Source organism: Chanodichthys erythropterus, chromosome 2, assembly GCF_024489055.1.
Source record: "Chanodichthys erythropterus isolate Z2021 chromosome 2, ASM2448905v1, whole genome shotgun sequence".
NCBI lineage: Eukaryota > Metazoa > Chordata > Actinopteri > Cypriniformes > Xenocyprididae > Chanodichthys > Chanodichthys erythropterus.
The window spans coordinates 14,534,292-14,557,500 of NC_090222.1; the positions used below are offsets into that span (position 1 = coordinate 14,534,292).

The 23,209-nt window shown below is 36.1% G+C and overlaps 1 protein-coding gene across 1 annotated transcript in view; it reads right to left on the reverse strand.

Annotated features, from left to right (window-relative positions):
- Window positions 1-2,519: 2,519 nt before the first annotated feature.
- skap2 (src kinase associated phosphoprotein 2) overlaps window positions 2,520-23,209 on the reverse strand; it is a 25,575-nt gene continuing 4,885 nt past the window's right edge. Inside the window, exons 5-13 of the mRNA XM_067402181.1 lie at window positions 21,319-21,399; window positions 21,162-21,245; window positions 16,694-16,818; window positions 16,544-16,607; window positions 16,350-16,460; window positions 16,001-16,078; window positions 12,368-12,483; window positions 3,033-3,135; window positions 2,520-2,770 (exon numbers count right to left, since the gene is read on the reverse strand). Of these exons, the coding sequence (XP_067258282.1) occupies window positions 3,043-3,135; window positions 12,368-12,483; window positions 16,001-16,078; window positions 16,350-16,460; window positions 16,544-16,607; window positions 16,694-16,818; window positions 21,162-21,245; window positions 21,319-21,399 (752 nt within the window). The 3' untranslated portion in view covers window positions 2,520-2,770; window positions 3,033-3,042. The remainder of the gene's footprint in view (window positions 2,771-3,032; window positions 3,136-12,367; window positions 12,484-16,000; window positions 16,079-16,349; window positions 16,461-16,543; window positions 16,608-16,693; window positions 16,819-21,161; window positions 21,246-21,318; window positions 21,400-23,209) is intronic.

The window sequence follows — 23,209 nt, forward strand, 5'->3', positions numbered from 1 at the left end:
TACGACCAGAGGCAGCCTTTGCAAATCGGAATCAAACGATTCGTTCAAAAAGTGGATACATTCAATAATGAAACATCACTTTGTTGCTCAGAGACACACAATGGCTCTGTGGATTTGTTTGGAACCATTTTCTTTGGTGAAATAGAACAAAAACAGAAAATTTTCTAAGTCTAAAATAAAAGTCACCTAACATTAACTTCTTGTTTATTGAACTGTTGTATGAAATCAGTAGGTTATCACAATTGTGCTGATAATTGGGAAAACAGTACTCAAAATATCTTGAATTTTAGGGGCAATTTTTATTAATTTTGGTGGCATTTTTGCCCCTAACCACCATTTCATTCATGGCTCATGGTTCATGGCTCTTTTTCGAGTGCAAGCAGAGAACTCTTCTGTTGTTCTCATTTCAAGTGAAACGGGTAAAAACACAGCAAAGGCCGCTACTGTCTTTGACATCACACTCCTCTCTGTTTCAGCCTTCTCTATATATCTCTGTGGAAGAGACGAATCATGCCCCTCCTCTTTCCACTCTGCTTAGGAACTGGTGGGAAATGTATAATGAATACTAATGAATCCCCACCTCCCTCGACAGGTGTCTTACCTCCACCCCTCTCACAACTAACATCCTGTCCTCTCCTCTCTTCTCCTTTCTCTCCTTCCCTGACAGAGAGGAGTGAGCTGCTGACATGTGATGTGAATTTAACACACACAAGGCTCAGTGGAAACATCCTCTCCACCCTGAGCTCCTTCATTAGTGCTGATTCCTTAACAGACTGGACGAGTTCAATCAGGAAAGTCACTGTGTTCCAGTTTTCACCCTTCCAAGAAATTATCAGGAATCAGAGCTAAAGAGTGAAGAAATAGTACACCTATTGTACAGAATTTATTCCGCTAATGGAATAAATGTAAATTCTTAATTAACACTGCAATTCATTTCATCATTATGCTAAATAGAAAACAATTAGAAATCCAAAAGGTATAATATAAAAATTAAAATATATAATTCAAATTAATATAAAATAAGAGACTATATTTTTAATAGAAAGAAAAAAAAATGTATTAAAAAGAGCAAATATATTAAATTATAAATATGCATTCTGGCATATTTATGACAAAAAAACCCACCCAATTCAGTCAGTAGCCTAATGTAATGCAAAATAAAATCTTATTTTCACTATTTTAATGTGTTTTTTTAATTAAAGCAGCCTACTGATTATGACACTATTTGATGTATTAAATTTATTTTATATTTTACTTTTGAAAGACTGATTTCATTTAAAGAATTAGCTCACTTTCAAATGAAAATTAGCCCAAGCTTTACTCACCCTCAAGCCATCCTAGGTGACTTTCTTCTTTCTGATGAACACAATCGGAGAAATATTAATAAATATCCTGAAGCATCCAAGCTTTATAATGGCAGTAAGTGTTACCAAACGAGTATGAGCTAAAGAAAGTGTCTCCATCCATCATAAACATATTCCAATTCCATAATAAAGGCCTTCTGAAACAAAGCAATGCGTTTGTGTCAAAAAATATCCATATTTAACAAGTTATGAAGTAAAATATCGCCTTCTGTAGGCTATTCAACGTACGAAGAAAGGGTAACTGACGCGACACCAGTTTACACTTTCTTCGTGACTTGAACATGGAAGGCGGTCCGGCGGACGCTAGATATTTTACTTCATAACTGTTTAAATATGGATTTTTTTTTATGGATTTACTTCAGAAGGCCTTTATTGTAAAATGAGAATCTCAGATTTACAGGATTTGTAATATAAAATAGGTATAATTATTTCTTATGATTTTGGTATTAAATACGACAAATATCTCTGTGAGATTCTAGTTTTCTCAGATCTTGCTAATGTTATAAAAGATTTATATATTAAACATTTGATTTAACTTAAATTTTAATTACCTTTAACAACAGGTCCAAGTCTAATTGTTTATCAACTGGTTTATAAAACAGTATTATATAATGATCAAATTAAAATGTCTTTAGTATTTATTGTGTGAAGCTTGACTGAGCAAGTTAATATGCTAATAGTAACACTTGGTTTGGATACATTCTTCCTGGCAGAGAAGGTAACGGCCTGACATGTGTTTTAATTAAGTTTCTCACTTCAGTGCCCAGATATTTGTGGATGTCAACGCAGCGGTCCATGAAGATACGATCCGATATGCCAAACAGTTCTCCTACAGCAGATAATTAATTCCACATCTGAATAACTGCTATTTGATTTGTTTGTTATGTTCTGCATAAAAAGGTCAGAGATTTTGTTTCCCATCATTTCGTTACGTACAGCTACATTGTGATCGTACAAACAGCACTTACAGCCTGTGTAGAAACCTGTCTTGTGTTGTCTGTTCCTACAGAGGAATCAAATGGAGTCGCAAATGAAGACATTCCACATCTGCCCTGAAATATTGTGACGCAATCTCATTCCAAAGAACCTTATACGCTGCTGCCACCTGGTGGCTACACCCCAAACTGCTACAAAAAGACTCCACAACGTTGCACGATAACGTTAACATGGAAGCTTTATTTCATAGTTTTTTGCTTAGAACACCATACATTTGAAAGACAAAGATTTACATTCAATCGACAATTCCTATTAAATATTAGAGCACGTTAATTAAATAATTAGAGAAAAGCATCACATCCTTCACTGAACATACAATTAATTGTGCTTTTGAACAGGCAGTTTGCTTTACATAGTACATAAAATATTAGAAACACACAGAATGAGATGGCAACTTGTAGAACATGAAGCTGAAATGAACAAAAATGAAAAATATTTGATGTAGTATTTACTTTGATAAATTGACAGAAATGCAACAAGCAACACATTGCATTAAAAGTGATATTTCGAAGTAGAAATCCTAAAATAGGCCTAGTATTTTCTTGTCAAACATTCTCTAATAATCTGTTTTATATACAATACATATTTTTACAGTGTAATAAAACATATAGAAATGAACAGATATATCAGTGATGAAAAACAAGACATATTGGCTGCCATTCATTTACTCACTTCAGACCTCTTACAGCGCATACAGCTCCATGAGATACTCCTTAGGCACGATCCCGATGAGCCCTTTCATCTCCCCCACCCACCAACCAAACATGTCGTATTCCTGTGGAAAAAAAAACAAACAGAAAAAACGATAACTGCCGTTCATTAAACTCACTCACTGTTGAGGCCAATCAGAGCAGTGACACAATCGGCGAGGTCAAATCTCATAGGTCAGCGCTCGGGGGATGAAATCTGTCAATATATATATAGACAATTTACCCGTTCATCTTCGGGTTTCGCCTCATTTTCTTCTCATACTGTCTCTAACTGTACATCCCTACCCCCCATTCTTTCCGCACCCCTCCCAATCTCCTGCATTCTGTCTATCTTTCCAAGGCCAATTCAAGGACACAAGGCCCCTAGGACCTATAAAGATTACACAAGAGAATGTGAACGGGCGATATATTTCGTATGAAGCACAACAGATCTGTGAGCCCAAGGACAGAGTCCTTTTCTTTACATATAGAGACAGATCAGCTCTTCTCCAGCTCATGGAAAAGATAACCATAAAGATAAGAACCAGATAAGATCCGTCCATCCGTCTCTCTTTCTTTATTCCATAATTACAAACAGATCACATGGTGCCATTCACTTCAAAGCTACTAAACCCTGTGTTTTTTTTTCCACGTCCATGATACTCTGTTTCTCACAGATGCCTTCTAAACTTTGGGGTTATACTGAGGCGGATCTGTCAGGCCACATCGAGTTTGCTTTCAAAAAGGAGAATGTAGGGAGGCAGTGAGAGGAGACTGGACTGAAATAGACATTAGATGCACGGAAAGTATGTCTGACCAAAGTCCCTTTAAGACAAGTCATTTCATTTGGCGGCCATCTTTGAAACGCCTCTCGGGCATGCAAGTGCATCTCTTTGAAACCAAGCTTTCGATTAAATTTCATATTTGAAATCACCAATGAAATCTGACAACAGCTGTCTTATAAAATGTGTTTCCAAGTGCTCGATTTATGATGAAAAACTCAATTTTTCAGGCTGGATCAAGCTAATGCGCTGGCGCTCGTCTCTACAGGAAGCACGCATCTGACTGTTTCTATAGGAACCAGAGCTTCTAACGGCTGCCACGGTGACGTGATGACTTTACCAATCAGCGATTGGCTTTTATTTAGAAAGCAAAACTTTTTTTTTTTTTCATATCGTGAGTTGCACTTTCTCCCATTCATAATAATATGAGTGCACCATCTTTCTACATATAAAACAGTCTTTGGTCTGGCCTCCATATAAAACTCCACAAAACTCCACTTCCCAGCAGGCCTTTGGAAGAGCCGGACAAACTGGGGTCCACGGAACCCCACTGAACTACAAGGTGGGTGTTTTAAGGCTGTCAAAGTTAACGTGTGCATATAATATTGTCTCCCAAATGATATTTAACCTTTTAGATTTAGCACAATGACAATAAAAAGCCAATTACCATATATAGACTACAGTTGTATATTAATTGTGGTCAGAAAATGTTTTAATGTTTTTGAAAAAAAAAAAATGTTTTTATCCTCATCGAGGCTGCATTTATCTGATAAAAATACAGTAAAAGCAGTAATATTGTGAAATATTATTACAATTTAAAGGTGCCATCGAACGTTTTTTTACAAGATGTAATATAAGTCTAAGGTGTCCCCTGAATGTGTCTGTGAAGTTTCAGCTCAAAATACCCCATAGATTTTTTTAAATTAATTTTTTTAACTGCCTATAATTATAAATGTGCTGATTCAGGCTGCGGCCCCTTTAAATGCTCACGCTCCCCGCCCCCTCCCGAGCTCTCGACTCTATCACTGCAAAAACACAGTTCACACAGCTAATATAACCCTCAAAATGGATCTTTACAAAGTGTTCGTCATGCATGCTGCATGCATACATCGGATTATGTGAGTATTGTATTTATTTGGATGTTTATATTTGATTCTGAATTAGTTTGAGGCTATGCTCCGTGGCTAAAGCTAACATTACACACTGTTGGAGAGATTTATAAAGAATGAAGTTGTGTTTATGAATTATACAGACTGCAAGTGTTTAATAATGAAAATAGTGACGACTCTTGTCTCTGTGAATACAGTAAGAAACAATGGTAACTTTAACCACATTTAACAGTACATTAGCAACATGCTAATGAAACATTTAGAAAGACAATTTACAAATATCACTAAAAATATCATGTTATCATGGATCATGTCAATTATTATTGCTCCATCTGCCATTTTTCGCTATTGTTCTTGCTTGCTTACCTAGTCTGATGATTCAGCTGTGCACATCCAGACGTTCTGCCCTTGTCTAATGCTTGATCATGGGCTGGAATATGCAAATATTGGGGGTGTACACCCCGACTGTTATGCAACATGTTGAGATTTGCCTGTTCGTCGGAGGTCTTTTAAACAAATGAGATTTATATAAGAAGGAGGAAACAATGGAGTTTGAAACTCACTGTATGTCATTTCCATGTACTGAATTCTCGTTATTTAACTATGCCAAGATAAATTCAATTTTTCATTCTAGGGCACCTTTAAAAGAACTGTTTTCTATTTGAATATATTTTAAAATGTAATTTATTCCTGTGATGTCAAAGCTGAAAATTTTCAGCATCATTACTCCATCTTCAGTGTCACATGATCCTTCAGAACGAAATCATACTGACCCAATACTTACAGTAGTGTAATTTCAGAAACAATTATTTTGTTAAAATCACACTTAATGTTTCTCCTATAATCTGGTTTATATGCTTTAAAATGTCTTTATATTTTATAGGAAGGGGGTCTCATAAAAGGCCTTCATTATGGAGTACTCAGCATTAAAAAAATGAAAATCCCAGGGTTATTACTATACTACATTGCAAAGACAGAACGCGGAAACACATTTTGTCAAAACTGAGTTATGATTGGAATGGGGTCTCTTAAACTATGATCTGTCCTGAGACAAACATGGCCTAGATCACAGGGTTTGTTTTGATTGTGTGTGTGTATTTTGGTTTTAGTTTTGGTGTAGTTACTGTGCTTTGCCTTTGCAGGGCAGTATAGAGAAATCGAGAAGGCCCAGACAGCAAATCAGCAACATCAATTGTGTTTCTGAAAAAGTTCCCACATAAACACAGTCTCTCATTTGTTGCTCTTGAAAAGAATGATTAGCTACAGTGTAGCCCTGAAACATCTCAATCCAGGGTTCTCTGACTGACATTTATAGCCTTTTTCTCTCTGACATTCAAGTCTTTGATCTCCCCAAAGCTGACAAGACACTCACTGCTCGTCTACCTTCATCCTTCACCTCACTGTCGGAGAAAAAAACCTCTCTCTGTATGGTTCGAAAAGAGCAATGAGGTTTGAATCATACCTCATCTGAAGTTAAATATGAAGTTTGTGGGCCCCTACTTGACCCCGGCAGCCTAAGTGATTCCTGCTGTATAATGTATAGTGCTCAGCTCCGGCCAGCAAACCTCTTACTGCCTGCGTCCACGTAACTGTCTATAAAACACAAGTCTGGTTATGCAGCTGCTGACAGCTGCCGCAGACACACACACTGTAATGGAGAACGTCTCTCCTCCACCGACTGTCCTCAATGTGCACTGTCCTCCTCACAAGACTAAAAAGAAAAGGAAAAACTTGCTGAAAGCCCATAGAGTTCAATAAATCTTTCTTTAACTATCTGTAAAGCTTATATGGAGAATATAATTTAAAATATATTACATTTATACATTCTAATTAAGTCAGTTGTTTTTAAACTGCTTGTTTTCAGACTTTTCTATTAACAGAAACTAAGTATTGATGTATTAAATTACATTTACATCAGTTATTGATTTAATACAGTTATTACAGTTATTCATTTAATATATTAATAATAATTTATTAATTTAAATACTTTTAAGTCATCCTGCAGTCCCATGGAAGTTTGTTTGAGACCCCCTAGTGGACCCCGGCTGTGCTATACAAATCCACTGTACTATACAAATACATTTGAATGATTAATAATACATTATTTGTAATTAATAATATGAATGATTAATAATAAATTATTTGTAATTATTTTTTCATGATATAAAAACAACATTAAATAAATCATACCATTATATGTAGGCTATATATATATATATATATATATATATATATATATATATATATATATATATATATATATATATATATATATATATATATATATATATATATATATATATTATATATATATGTGTGAAATTTACAAAATCTTACTAACCCAGACTGTGTATCATTTTGGAAACAATTATTTTGTATTTTATACAATAACGTAAACATGAAAGTGCAATGTGTTAAAGAGCAGGATTCACACACCTCATCCCACACAGGCCGCCAAATATAGGGCAGTTGTCCGGGCTGTGTGAAACGAGACAGGAAGTGCATATGTTAAAGGGTGAAGCGGAAGCTTCCTGTAGCCGTCCTTTGATACAGACACACCTCATTGACAGAGCAGCGCCTGGTGCCGTGTGTGTGCGAATATGTACGCGTGCAGGAGGGTCAGATTAGAAGGCGAGTGTGACAAATAAGTCTGCAACAGGAAAGCAATGCAGACCTCACACTCTGCCAACATGCCCACACACACGCACAGCGGCCATCTAAGGAAGCCCACATGTAAGGTCACATAGACTTGCTAAATTAGTGTTTAGCAGACAAAAATGACCTTTACGATATTCTTTATGTATAATTTACTTGATTTAAGGTGAATAATTTAAATCCTGCATTATTAAAATAAGGCTATTATTCCATATACAACTGAAATGTTGAGGGTCTTTGAGGTTTACAATGCTGCCGGACCCCAGACGGACCATGTGACACACTATTTTGACCAAGCATCATTTACAGCACACACTGGCCTGCTTTGAAAAGAAGAGAGCGTGGTGTGTGTGATTTAGGGCCCTGACACCTCCCCCTGGTCTGATGGTCAATACCCTTTCAGAGCCGCTGAGGGTCTGGACAGGGGGGTAAATGGAGGGGGGGTGGGGTGTTAGACTTGCAGCTGCTGCATGGCCAAGGGGAAGGAGGTAGGCCACTAATAGCCCCACTGGCTCGTTCCCCAGACTGCTCTGAATGGCCTGTGAGCCACAGCTGGACACTAAACCCACACCAGCTTTACGGTCATCCGCAAGCCTGGCTGAAGGAAGGGGGAAGGGGCTACGCTACAAAAGAATGCCTGCAATATTCATGGTAAACCAAGCCGTGCAGTACCCATAAAATGGCACAAATACGACACAGCATCACTGGACTGTGTCGAGTAGATCTTTCCCAGCATCGTTTGGCAACAAATACATATATATTGCAATGTGATTTAATTGTTTTTTTTATTTCTAAGAACCAGTGTTATTATTTCTACAGAGACAATGCTTTTTACAGTTTTAATCCGACCCCAAACAAACCTGGAAGTGAATCAATAAAAATAACTAAATATAAATAAGAACAAAAATAAATAAATAATAGTAATAATAAAATGTATATATATATATTTATTTATTTTAGGGCTGTCAAAAGATTAATTCAAAATAAAAGTTTGTATTTACATAATATATGTGTGTGTACTGTGTATAATTATATATATATATATATATATATATACATATACACACACACACACAATGTGTGTACACACACATTCATGTATATATTTAAGAAATATTTGGATGTATATACAGTATATATTTTTATATAATTTATATTATATATAAATATTTTATATATAAATAACAGATTTTTCTTAAATATATACATGAATGTATGTGTATTTATATATACATAATAATTATACACAGTACACACTTATATATTATGTAAACGCAAACTTTTATTTTGGATGCGACAGCCCTAATATATATATTTATTAGTATATAATGAAAACAAAAAAATTAATAAATACATTTACGTTCAACAAAGAACATTGTGATCCATTGCTCAATCCGGAAGCTTTAATTGTGTTTTAGTGAAATAAAGAGTCCAAAGTCTAATTATCTTTTGGTGACCAGACATGCCGCCTTACTCACTCTAGGCACAAGATGGCAGACTTGCTCTGAAAAACTCAGTCACCCCTGGATCCCATTCAGACCATATTCTGTCATTTTCTGACAGCCTGCTGACTTTTAACAGAATGAGATAATTTCCCCATTGGCATGCTTTATATATCCATTACAAATTATGGATTTTTAGCCACTGGTGAAATTGAATGTCATCTCTATTTCTCCTGAAGATACATTATCTTGCTACTGCACATTCCTGTGTCTCTAGTAAAATGAATATAAATAAATTGGGTAGAATTATGGAAAGCTGCATTCAGCAGTTCTTTCTGTCAGCTTCTTTCCCGTGTAATCACTTCTGGAGACCTAAACTTTCACCATTACTTAATGGATCGCACTAGATGACATCATATAGGGATTGCTAGGCCTTTTATAGGGGGGCTTCAGACCACATATTCATCTCAGCCATCCTAAAAACCTTAGATGAAGCTGTCAGGCCACTTGAAAATCTCATGTTTGCTGCTGTAAGAAATCAGAGATGATTATACACTTTTTAATCAATCATTTAAAAAAAGAAGATTGCATTAGCTAATAAACCTTTTGTTTTAGTCTGTGGCAGACAACGGCATATGTGGTAATATTATAACATTATATATTATATTCAGTATAGAGCACTATCCCAGTATACAGCCCTCCACTTCGATCACTGTCAGTTGTAGTAAAATCACAAAAATGCAAATTGCAACCAAATACACCACCATTACTGATATACTTGGGGACAAAAAAAAGCAATTTTGATCTTGGTTTATTTTAAAAAAATATTGTCAATCAAGGAAAATTTGAAATCGCTCACTCTTAACGCAATATATTCCTCTGACCCACATTAGCTCATGTTCCAATAAGAAGCCGAGCTCCCATAAGACCGAAGTCCTACAATCAAACTACCATACGAGGGTCAATGAGGGTACACTTATTTCATTGTCCTATCTATTAATTTATTCCAAAATACATTAAAACGTAATTCACACATACACTGACACTTCTTCTATAATGAGTATTTTTAATTAATGTATTAAAATTCATTTTGAAAATATCAGGATGATAAAACTGTCCTGATATGGTAATGAAGAAATAAAGAATCACATTCTTAAAAAGAAAAACTTATTAAAGGGATAGTTCACCCAGAAGTGAATATTCTGCCAAACCTCCAGAATCATCTGTTCCAAACCTGTATGACATTCTTTCTTTTGTTGAACAAAAGATAATATATTAAGAAACGTCTTCTCTTTTTTTGACAGTTTGGTTACAAATACACTTCAAAATATCTTATTTTGCATTCCACAGAAGAAGGTCAATACAGGTTTGGAGCAACATGAAGGTGAACTACCAGTTTAGCAGTTTGGCTTTATATTTATTTATACTTTCTTTGAATATTTAAAATAAAATAAAATAAAATAAAATAAAATAAAATAAAATAAAATAAAATAAAATAAAATAAAATAAAATAAAATAAAATAAAATAAAATAAAATAAAATAAAATAAAATAAAATAAAATAAAATAAAATAAATACATAACTGCTTCGCTGCTAAAGTTTTAAAAAAAGTCTACAAAAAAAAGAAAAAAAATGTGTGTGTGTGTGTCTGTGTGTGTGTGTGTGTGTGTGTGTGTGTGTGTGTGTGATATATATATATATATATATATATATATATATATATATATATATATATATATATATATATATATATATATATAAATAAAAAATCAGTCAAACCAAAATTTATTCAGACACCTTGAACATTTCATTCATTAATACAATTATGCACTATAGTTTAAAAATTGGTAATAAAATATGACAAGATCTCAGAGTTAAACTGTGTCAGAAAAAAATAATCTTAATTCTGTTAGATAAAACGTAAGGAAAACATGGTCAGGTCAAAGTGTCTGGATAATTTTTGGTTCCAAATTTTTATAAATTTTACTGGTAGTCCACTGTATGAAGAATCCTATCCTATCCTAAAAATAAGTTTAGGAAATGTCGGCTAAAAAAATTTATAAAAAATTATATCTAGTGTCTGAATAATATTTGGATTTACTGGTTTGATATATATATATATATATATATATACACAGACATATTTGTGTGTATACTTTTATGTGAAAGTACAAGTAAAGCAAGTAAAACAGAATTAGACCTTGAATACAATAAAGGTGAAAGAAACAAACTTGATGGTTATACCACATGACATTTTTAGAGTCATTAAATTGAAACTTTGAAAATGAAAATGGTATTAAAGTTTTTCAAAACCATATGATTACAAAAAAATATTTATAAGAATTTGGCACATGTGATCTAGATCATGGACACATGTAGTACTCCATTGTCCCACAAATAACTTTACAGTTGTTCACTTATCCAGTAGAACAGAGATGATATGAAAACACCACCATAGCATCAAAACCTCAAAACCTCTCTTTCCAAAATAAGAAAGCAAGAACATGATTCTAACTTAAGTTTCCCAGTTTCTTCTCTGAAGGGCAACAGTGCTAAGTAGACAAACCGCAAGATAGCGTGTTTGTTTCTGGGAAGGGAGCAGCTTGAGCAGTTTTAAGTAGCCCTGAGAGGTATTGAGCTAATTCTGTTAGCCAGGTACAAACCCCACGGGCAGGACCCAGATCTGCACAGCCTGCATATGCATCGGAGCTGACAGGTAGGGGAAGTTTTTAACCAAACTCACTTCTACGCCACACCTGGTACGAATAGAGAGGTGGATTCAGCGTTTCCTGAGAACACAGACTACCATTACAGTCATAAATAGTGACTGGCTGAGATGTGTATACGCTAAAGGTCTGCGTACGGTTGCCCTTACTGAACATGGCATTGAGCCGTCTTCCAATACTGAAATCCCCACACACACGAGCTCAGAGATGCACACACACAGTGGGCAGACATGGAGAGAAGTGACAGAATGCCACTGGCTGCCAGACTGCCCTGCTCAGGGCCAAGAGCACTAAAATGGTTTCCGTAGTGACAGGACTAATCCCATCACCGAGCACAGAGAGAGGGTGTATTTAGCTTCCACACTCAGAAACCCCGCTGCCGAGCACACCAGACGCCAAAACTATCCTTTTGCATCTGACTCGTATACGCGTTATCCAGATGTCACAGCATATTATTCAACAATGTTTTTTTGCAAATTCATGTTTTCCTGCTGACGTCTAACAGGGCAGGGTAATAAACATTTAATTATTTCTGTCTTCGATCACGTGGGTCACGAAAAACACGACGAGTCTGGAAGTTTCCAGGCCGTGGCTCCTGTCTTACCTTGCTGAGGATGTAGATGGTGTCTCCTCTCTTGAAGGATAGCTCATCGGGGTGGTCGCCAGCACAATCCCACAAGCCCTGGAAGTAGTTTTCATAGTCTGTGCTCTTGTTCACTGCTGCAGGGGAGAGAATAATATAAGACTGAATCACTTGCTACCAAAATAAACCATTTAATTAATGAATAAAGAATAGATTGTGATAACATTCCATCGTTTTAAAGGTGGCATTCCAATATACACTCTCAATTTATGCATCACAAAATGCAATTTTGTGTTTAAAAGACTAATAGCCGTCCAAACACAGCCCTAAAACAAGGCAAAATTTAGGCTGCCAGTAAAAATTTTATAGACGAAATGAAACCAATACCCTTGTAATCACTGTTGACTTTGCTTACATGATGGAATATCATACATCTCGAAAGTTATTTTGGCAAAAACGACATGTAACCTAATTCAAGGTTATTTTGGCTAGAAGTGTGTTACTCATATCGGGTCTATAGTTAACCGAGACGGTGAAATGGCACCTATTGGTTGCTGGGTGTTTACGATGGGCTGTAAAAATGGTGATTGTTAGGTTGTTGGTTTGGTCTCTGAACACCATCCCATCTGTCTGTCTGTCCATGCATGTGCACTGTTCAAAGGTTAGGGGTCAGTAAGATGTTTTTGAATGAAAGTTGAAAGTCTCTTATGCTCACTAAAGCTGCATTTATTTGATCAAAATACATTAAAATGGTAATATTGTGGAATAACAATTTTTACAGAACTGTTTTCTGTTTTAACTTTAATATAATTTTAAAGGGTCATTTATTCCTGTGATGAATTTTTTGGTCTTCAGTATCACATGATCCTTAAGACATCATTCTAATATGCTGATTTGTAATAGTTCGTCTTATTATCATCAATGTTGAAAACAGTTGTGCTGCTTGATTTTGTGGAAACCATGATGCATCTTTTTCAGGATTCTTTAAAAGGAAAAATTCGGTCATCATTTACTCACCTTCAAGTTGTTCCAAACCTGTATGAGTTTCTTTTGTTGAACACAAAAGAAGATATTGTGAAGAATGTTTGTAACCAAACAGTTGACTGTAGCCATTTACTTCATAGTATTTTTTTCCTGCTATGGAAGTCAATGGCTACCATCAACTGTTTGGTTACCAACATTCTTCAAAATATCTTCTTTTGTGTTCAACAAAAGAAACTCATACAGGTATGGAAAAACATTTTTGGGAGAACTATCCCTATAAAGAACAAAGTTCAAAAGAACAACATCTAGTTATAAAATAGAAATCTTTTGTAACATTATAAATGCCTTCACCATCAATTTTGATAAATTTAATGCGTCCTTGAAGATTAAAAGTATTAATTTCCTTAAAAAAAAAAAACTTTTAAATGATAGTGGATAATTCCAAGCTTTTCTCTACATGTTTTAATATGGTACTATACACATTTAATATGTGGCTTAAAGTATCCCTGCTAAGTTGGTGAAAGACCCCCAGTGTAAGTGTTTTTCTGGCTCAGAAAGTTCCACTAGTGGGCAGCAGAGAGTATAAATTGCTGAGCTGTGGCTGCAGAGGTGGGATGAAACTAAAAAAGCCTCTAATGAAAGATCCCTCATTACAGCTGCACCATATTGTAAGATAACATGTAACGTTACATGCCATATTTCTTGAAAGTTAACATTTTTGTTCATCTGAGATGGCAAAAAAAGCTTGAGCTTAAAGGATTAGTTCACTTCAGAATTAAAATTTCTTGATAATGTACTCCCTCCATGTCATTCAATATGTCTCTGTCTTTCTTTCTTCAGTCGAAAGAAATTAAGGTCTTTGAGGAAAACATTCCAGGATTTTTCTCCATATAGTGGCTTCAGTGGCTGTCAGTTTCAGTGCAGCTTCAAAGGGCTCTACAAGATCCCAGCCGAGGAATAAGGGTCTTATCTAGGTCACGCGTGATGTAGGCGGTAGTACCGCGGTAGACCGAAAAACTCCATCTAATTTTCTCCTCCTACTTTGACCTTTTTTTGTAAAGGCCGACTGAGTTAGTCTTTGTACATTCGCTTTGTAAACACTTGCTCAGTACTTCCGCCTACGTCACGTGTGACCTTTCCAACATGCGTGGCGCATCGCAGAGCTAGTGCAAGATGAGCATTTGTGGTTAAAAAGCATATAAATCTTTTTTTTTTTTTTTTAAATGACCAATCGTTTCGCTAGATACGCCCCTTATTCCTCATCTGGGATCATGTATAGCCCTTTGAAGCTGCACTGAAACTGTAATTTGGACCTTTAACCCTTTGGTAGCCATTGAAGTCCACTATATGGAGAATAATCCTGGAATGTTTTCATCAAAAACCTTAATTTCTTTTTGACTGACGAAAGAAAGACATGAACATCTTGGATGACATGGAGGAAGTGCATTATCAGGAAAATTTAATTGTGAAGTGAACGAATCCTTTAAGTTTCAGTCTCTTATTTTATCTCGAAACTGAAGCATTGTAGATGAAATATGTTAAAGTGTTGTTTCAGGTAGATTTGCTCTTGGGTTAACAGTTAACCCGATCATGCTGTAGAGCATTATTTATTCATATTTACTAAAGGCAGCACCATGAGTGAGTGTACAAGAAAAGCACTTTCTTATAAAGAAAAAAAAAATACCCCTAAAGGTAAATATCTTGCAACAGACTTTATAGCTGGCAGAATCCCAGCTATGCTGATTTGGCAGATTATTATAATTATTTTCTAAATATAACCATACCCACTGCTGCTTTATGATTTTATTTAGGGCTGCATCTTAAAACAAGCAGGCATTAGTTTTACACCTGCTGCAGTGGTCTGGTCTCAGTAGTTACATAAATGCATCTAGGATTTTAAAAAATTCTGCCAAAAAAAAAAAAAAAAAAATCCTATCAAATGATGACAACAAATACTAATAAAGAAAATTCATATGAGATCCGTGAAGCCTGTAGTTTTCCCTCCATTATGGCTCTTTGTCGTGCTCTAGCTGGCCTCCTCCCCTGAGCATCTGTCACAAGATCCTGCCTCAGCCATCGTTTCTGTCAGCAGGACTTCCTGTGCTGTGAGCCTGGAGCAGAGGGCCATGGTGGGCCACAGTGCACCAATGGAGTCAACTTCCTGCCAGTGCCTACCAACCCCTGCCCAGTGCCCAGCACTCGGCAGGATACATGCTTCCCTCACACAGGGAGAGAAAAACCACTAAACCATTTTTAAATAAAAACTGCGATGATGGCGAGAGTATTGTAGGCGTTTGTCTTACCAGTGAACATTATGTCAAATTAAATATCATTACTTTATGAAACAGACAATAAAAATTCAGCAAGAATTCCAGGTCTCTTCCTGAAGGCCCTTCCTGTGGTCCAGACAACCTTGCCACTCCTGTCATCAGTGTTACTTCACCATCTAACCTCCCATATGTACCTGCAATATCCTGAAATGATTGTCATTTAAAGACCTCATCCCTTTCTTTTTCTTTTTTCCCCCCTATCTTTGTCCTTTTTTTTATAAAAAAAAAAAGTTGGAGAGACAAATGAGAGCCACCCGGGCAGATCTGGGAGTCTATGTGGTGCTATGGGACAGCAGGGCAGGTAGGGGATGGACAGGCCTGGTGACCTAGTGATAATTACCTGTCACAGGGGTAGATGGTGGTGGAGGTTTGTTGGCCAGGGTCACTGTTGGTTTAACAGGCTGGGGTGTTTCTTCCTCTGAGAGGGAGAGAATAGATGTGCCAGTCAGAGTGGAGAGAAACGTACCAAATTCACAATTTCTGTAGCCATTTTCCACCATATCCATAGGGGAATCAACCTCAGAGGTTTTTATATTAATATTTATGTTGATTATCAATATCGAAATTAAATAAATCATAATAAAATACTATACTATAATATAATGCACTTCAGAATCCCTGTGACCCTTCATAGGACAAGCTGTTTGGAAAATAAAATACACAAACAAATGTGAAATTTAGGTGCAAACCAGGAAGTTCTTCATAGATGTCATCATCGATAATTTCTGGCATGGCTGATTGGGACACAGTTAAGCAGTCATCATATTCTTCTTCATCTTCAGGAATGATTCCACCCATGTCTGAGTGAAAACAAATATACGAGACATTATGCATTTGTGCAAATAAGACACCTGATAGACCAAGTTTAGTGATTGAATACTACCTTTAATCAAAAAGTCAATGTGCTCCACCCACTCTTTTGCATCTTTCTCGGACGCAGCACAGAACTGTAGCAAAAAGGTGTTATAAGAGATAATCATCTGATGATAAGGATAAACACTGCATGTTTTACATGAAATGAGAGGTGACCAACCTGATATACACGCTTGTCTGGAGCTGAGATCTCAAAGCAGCAATCTCGCTTTGCATCTTTCCGCAGGGTGTTGTTCATTTTGACGGAGTATCCGACGATATTAAACTCTCCCTTCTGCTGTTTATCTAGTGAACATTACTGTAGATTATTCAAAGAGAAATTGACTTCAGGGCTACATTTAATTGGTGATGACCACTGTTGGGTGACCAATGCATTACAAGTAATGTGAGTTACGTAATCAGATTACTTTGTTTTCAATTAACTAGTGAAGTAACGCATTACTTTTAAATTTACAACAAAATATTTGAGTTACTTTTTCAAATAAGTAAAACAAGTTACTATGTTTTCTCATTTATTGACTGACAGCTCCCCTGTCTCCATGTTGAGAGAAATCAAGAGGGAAGAGGTGTTGCGTGCGCAAATTAAATATGCTAAATTACGCAAATATACTTTATGTATTTAATCTCACTTTATTAACCAGTATCTTTGCTGCTGACCTTCAATGATTCAATTCAACCAAACTAATAATTTTAGATAAACATTACATTTATGTTTTTTTTTTTTTTGTTTGTTTTTTTTTTGTGCCAAAGTAATGGTGCATTCCAAACGGGATATATCGCCCTCCGGAGGGCACTTCGTATAATCATGGCCGCCATGTTGAAGGGTCGTTCCAAACCAAAGTGCTCAAAACTGGCCACTTCAAAGGGCCCTTCGGAATAAAGTATTTTGAAGGGTACAACTGATGGACACTTCGGGCCCCCATGATCCTTTGCACAAGGAAGTTGTTTGACGTCACAGAAAAGGTACATGAGGTTCAGAGTTCGATTTTAACTACACTGTGTTCCAAATTATTATGCAATTGACATATCAGTAAGATTTCAGTACAATAAACATTCAGATTTTAGTTTTTCTAAGAAAATGTTCGTTTGTTTGTTTATCCATGTCTTTTTAGACAACTGGTATCAATCTCAGACAAAATAATTTGCCAGGTCTATGGAAACCCTACTTAGAGGTTGTTCCACATTATTAAGCAAGTTATGGTTCTCATGCAATATGGGGAGGAAGAAAGATCTTTCTGAAGATGAAAAGTATGAAATGGTGCAATGTTGTGCAAAAGGCATGAAAACAACTAATATTGTGTGAAACTGAATGGCGATTATAGAATTATCATAAGATTTGTGAGTGATTTAGAGCACAGCAGAACTCGGTCAGATAAAGGCTTATTGAGGAAAGTTCCTGTCAAAAAAATGAATTGTATTAAAAGGGCAGCTATAAAAAAAGCCAGTGTTGAGCAGCAAACAGGTATTTGAAGTTGCTGGTGTCTCTGGAGTCTTGAGAACCTCACCATGCAGGCTGGCAGTTGTGCGTAAAAATGCATTTTAGACACCACAAACCAAACCTAACAAAGAGAAACATTTACAGTGGGTGTAGAAATACAAACAGTTTTATTGCTGTGGTGTTTTTTGCAGCATGGGATAGTGCATAGTGCATTGTACAATAGTGCATTGTACTATGCACTATCCTCCTTTTTATACCATAGCTGAAAATGGACAGTTATGAACTCCACATATCTTGCAAAAGTCATTTTAATCTCACTTCCCAATATTCCAGCCCAAATCATCACCCACCAGCTCCTTGCTGACATCGCAGTCTTATTGGAACATGGTGGCCATTCACCAACCATCCAGGAATGCATCCATTTAGACCATCCAGTAGTAGTACGGCATTATTCAGTGAATAAAACTATTTAAAAATGAGTCTTCATGTATTTCTAAACCCACTGTAAATGTTTCTCTTTGTGAGGTTTGGTTTGGAGTGACTGAAATGCATCTTTACGCACAACTGCCAGCCTGCATGGAGAGCTTCTTGAGACTCCAGAGGCACCAGCAGCTTCAAATACCTGTTTGCTGCTCAACACTGGCTTTTTTATAGCTGCCCTTTTAATACAATACATTTTTTTGATAGGAACTTTCATTAATAAGCCTTTATCTGACCGAGATCTGCTGTACTCCAAATCACTCACAAATCTTATGATAATTCGATAATCTCCATTCAGTTTCACACAATATTAGTTGTTTTCATGTCTTTTGCACAACATTGCACCATTTCATACTTTTCATCTTCAAAAAGATCTTTCTTCCTCCCCATATTGCATGAGAACCATAACTTGCTTAATAATGTGGAACAACCTCTAAGTAGGGTTTCCATAGACCTGGCAAATTATGTTGTCTGAGATTGATACCAGTTATCTAAAAAGACATGGATAAATAAACAAACAAACATTTTCTTAGAAAAACTAAAATTTGAATGTTTATTGTACAGAAATCTTACTGATTTGTCTCTTGCATAATAATTTGGAACGCAGTGTATAAAGGTATATATAATATTTTTCTATACTACTGTAATATTTATACGAGTTAGATTTGGTACATTATTATGGTCAAAAAATGACATTGTACTTCAACAATAATACTGATAAATATCCCTTTATCAGTCCATTCAAATGTTTCAAATAGGGATGAGCCCTTTCGAATGGAAAGCAGGGTACGAGTGTTGAACTTTCTTCTCCTTTTCTGCAGTCCAGAATGGCAGCAGAGCTGAAAGGTTTGTTTGAGCTGCGCCCTCTACTGTACAGGAGTTTTATTTGCATTTCCTTCAGTGTGAGGCTTATTTATTTCACTTTTGGTGTGAAATAGGGGTTAAATGACTTCAGATTTTTTTGAGTTGACATTTATATGTTTAAAGTAGAGTCGAGGTCTACTAGTCGCTTTATGACGACACTGATGAACAAATAAGCCTGAACCTCGAACTGAGACTTGAACACCTATGGCCTTGTGTACACCTATGGCATAGCGCTACCCACAAGGCTACTGCTCCAACATAACACCTTATTTTTATCAGTTCTTTTGTATTTGGGTCATTATATTTCTCACAGATTTCTGCTTAGTGAGAGACGGATTGTGTGTGTAAATTAATTCTACCTGGCAGCATCCTTTACTAATAGTGAAGCTGTGGGGGATTTAGTTACTAAGAAATATATGCTAGAACTTTTTGGTTTCTAAGGTATTTTATTGATAAATCACAGAACAGTTGTGACCATACATCTCTGCGCTACTGAATGTTTCAGTGTGCACGCAATCTGCAAGTCATGTGCAAGCTACTGTCTGTATTTATGTGTGCGTGTTACAACGCAGCAGCACATTAGTTTAGAATTGCGATTACCTAACGTGTACAGTAAGCAGTATAAAACCTGATCAATAATGAGCATCCAGATATAATCAAACATATGTTGTGGAGCGCTCTTGGAGTATGCATTTATTTGTCATTTTAACTGTTAGAAAGGGAGTGTAAAAGTGGACTTCAAAGATTTCTTATCCTGTTGCGCCCTCTATAGGCCATGATCAGCGACTAGTCAATGCTTAAACTCAAGCTTAAGACTAGTCAAGCTTAAAGGGTTAGTTCACCCAAAAATGAAAATAATGTAATTTATTACTCACCCTCATGTCGTTCTACACCCGTAAGACCTTCGTTCGTCTGCGGAACACTAATAAAGATATTTTTGATTAAATCCGATGGCTCAGTAAATCTCAAAATCCATAAAGGTACTAAAACATTTAAATCAGTTCGGTGGTTCTACCTTAATATTATAAAGTGACGAAAATACTTTTTGTGCGCCAAAAAACACAGAAATAACAACTTTTTAACAATATCTCGTGATGGCCGATTTCAAAACACTTCTTCGGATCTTTATGAATCGAATCAGTGATCCGGATCTCCTATCAAACAGCTAAACTGCTGAAATCACGTGACTTTGGTGCTCCGAGTCACTGATTCGATTCATAAAGCTCCGAAGAAGTGTTTTGAAATTGGCCATCACTAGATATTGTTAAAAAGTTGTTATTTCTGTGTTTTTTTTGGTGCACAAAAAGTATTCTCGTTGCTTTATAATATTATGGTAGAACCACCGAACTCACATGAACTGTTTTAAATATGTTTTTAGTACCTTTATGGATCTTGAGATTTACAATGGCATTGCTGTCTATAGAGGCCTCACTGAGCCAATGGATTTAATCAAAAATATTTTAATTTGTGTTCTGAAGGTGAATGAAGGTCTTACGGGTGTAGAACGACATGAGGGTGAGTAATTAATGACATTATTTTCATTTTTGGGTGAACTAACCCTTTAAAGCGTCATGGCAGAGCATTAAAGTCGACAAGTCTGTGCAACCCCTAGTTTGAAATGGCCTTTACATTTGCCATAAAACTGTTTTATGTTTTAACTGTTAAAACAAACAATCAAACCTAGCCTAGATAATGCAAAAGCAATGTAACACATTACTTTCCATAAAAAGTACCGTGGTTAGTTACTTTTTTAGAGAGTAACGCTATATTGTAATGCATTACTTTTAAAAGTAACTTTCCCCAACACTGGTAATGACACATCTGATCATAATAGTAGCCTTCCCACCTTTTTCACTTCCATAGTAGTAGAATATGTTGCTGCTTAAGGCGCACCATCTCTTCTGCCACTCATTGCCAAAGAAGCTGTGATCTATAAGAAGTCAAAAGGAGTTTTATGTTTTTTTTCCCTCACAAACAACCTATTTGTAAACACAGTAACCTACCCTTTCGCCGCTTCTCCAGGTAGCCACTCTTAAAAACAGATTGAAGATCTTGAGCTGCCACTGCAGGAGACTGTTGAACTCCTGATTTCAACAAACAGATGGAAACAAAAAGTAATTAAATCCTACTTGATTTTTATGGCTAGCAGGGAGGAATCCACAAAGAGGAGCACCTGTCTTTACAACAAATTTAATACATTTGCTAAAGGCAACCAGAAAGTTTCAACCCCCTTCGGGTCTAAAAATCAAAGGTCGATGTCAAGCGAGACTAAAGTTAGCAGAGATTCAAACCCGGATTGACTGGATAGAGTTTCATGCACCGATCTGTCAGGTACAGCAGTATGTGAAACAGATGCATGGTCTGTTTTCAAAGCAAACCTCCCCTCTCGTTTACACTGCCCTCCCCTCTCTTGTGTACACACTACCATTGCATTGCTGAATGAGTGTGAGTGAGCAGAGCAGTGTTATGAATGACACCAGCAATTGTGGAATGTTTGCAATTATGTATAAAGTGCTGTCAAGGGAGCATGACACACGCTGACTGCGAAAAGTAAACTGAACACCCTCAGTGCTAAAGCGGATTTCTGTTAAATCTGGTAGAAAAATGTCTGGTAGAACAACTTCCAAAGAAAACATAAATCATGTGGTCTTTTAGAACAATGGCAAAACACTAAAAAAAGATAGCATTTTGGATAATACTCATTAGCATTGCTTGATTTTCTGTCCCTTATTGTAAAATAAAAATAAATAAATAAATAAAATAAAAACACTACATACAAGTTTGGGATCAGAAAGATTTTTCAGTTAAAAAAAAAAAAATGTTCTAAAAATGTTCTAATAATGTTCTCCAAGCATTTATGTGATTAAAATACATTTAAAAAAAGTAATATTGTGAAATTATTACAATTATTACAAGTGAAAATAAAAAAAAACAGATTATTTTGTGCATATATATATATAGCTCTGGAAAAGAGACCACTTAACATTGATTTTGATTTCTGAACTTGGAGTGGTCTCAATTTATATATACACACACACACACACACACACACACACACATATATATATATACAAACCTTATTCCAAAAAAGTTGGGACACTGTACAAATTGTGAATAAAAACAGAATGCAATGATGTGGAAGTTTCAAATTTCAATATTTTATTCAGAATACAACATAGATGACATATCAAATGTTTAAACTGAGTTTTTATCATTTTAAGGGAAAAATAAGTTGATTTTAAATTTCATGGCATCAACACATCTCAAAAAAGTTGGGACAAGGCCATGTTTACCACTGCGTGGCATCCCCTCTTCTTTTTATAACAGTCTGCAAATGTCTGGGGACTGAGGAGACAGGTTGCTCAAGTTTAGGAATAGGAATGTTGTCCCATTCTTGTCTAATACAGGCTTCTAGTTGCTCAACTGTCTTTGGTCTTCTTTGTCACATCTTCCTCTTTATGATGCTCAAAATGTTTTCTATGGGTGAAAGATCTGGACTGCAGGCTGGCCATTTCAGGATCCTTCTTCTACGCAGCCATGATGTTGTAATTGATGCAGTATGTGATCTGTTGCAAGGTCTTCCCTGAAAGAGACGATGTCTGGATGGGAGCATATGTTGTTCTAGAACTTGGATATACCTTTCGGCATTGATGGTGCCTTTCCAGATGTGTAAGCTGCCCATGCCACATGCACTCATGCAACCCCATACCATCAGAGATGCAGGCTTCTGAACTGAGCGCTGATAACAACTTGGGTTGTCCTTGTCCTCTTTAGTCCGGATGATATGGCATCCCAGTTTTCCAAAAAGAAATTTTGATTCGTCTGACCACAGAACAGTTTTCCACTTTGCCACAGTCCATTTTAAATGAGCCTTGGCCCAGAGAAAATGCCTGC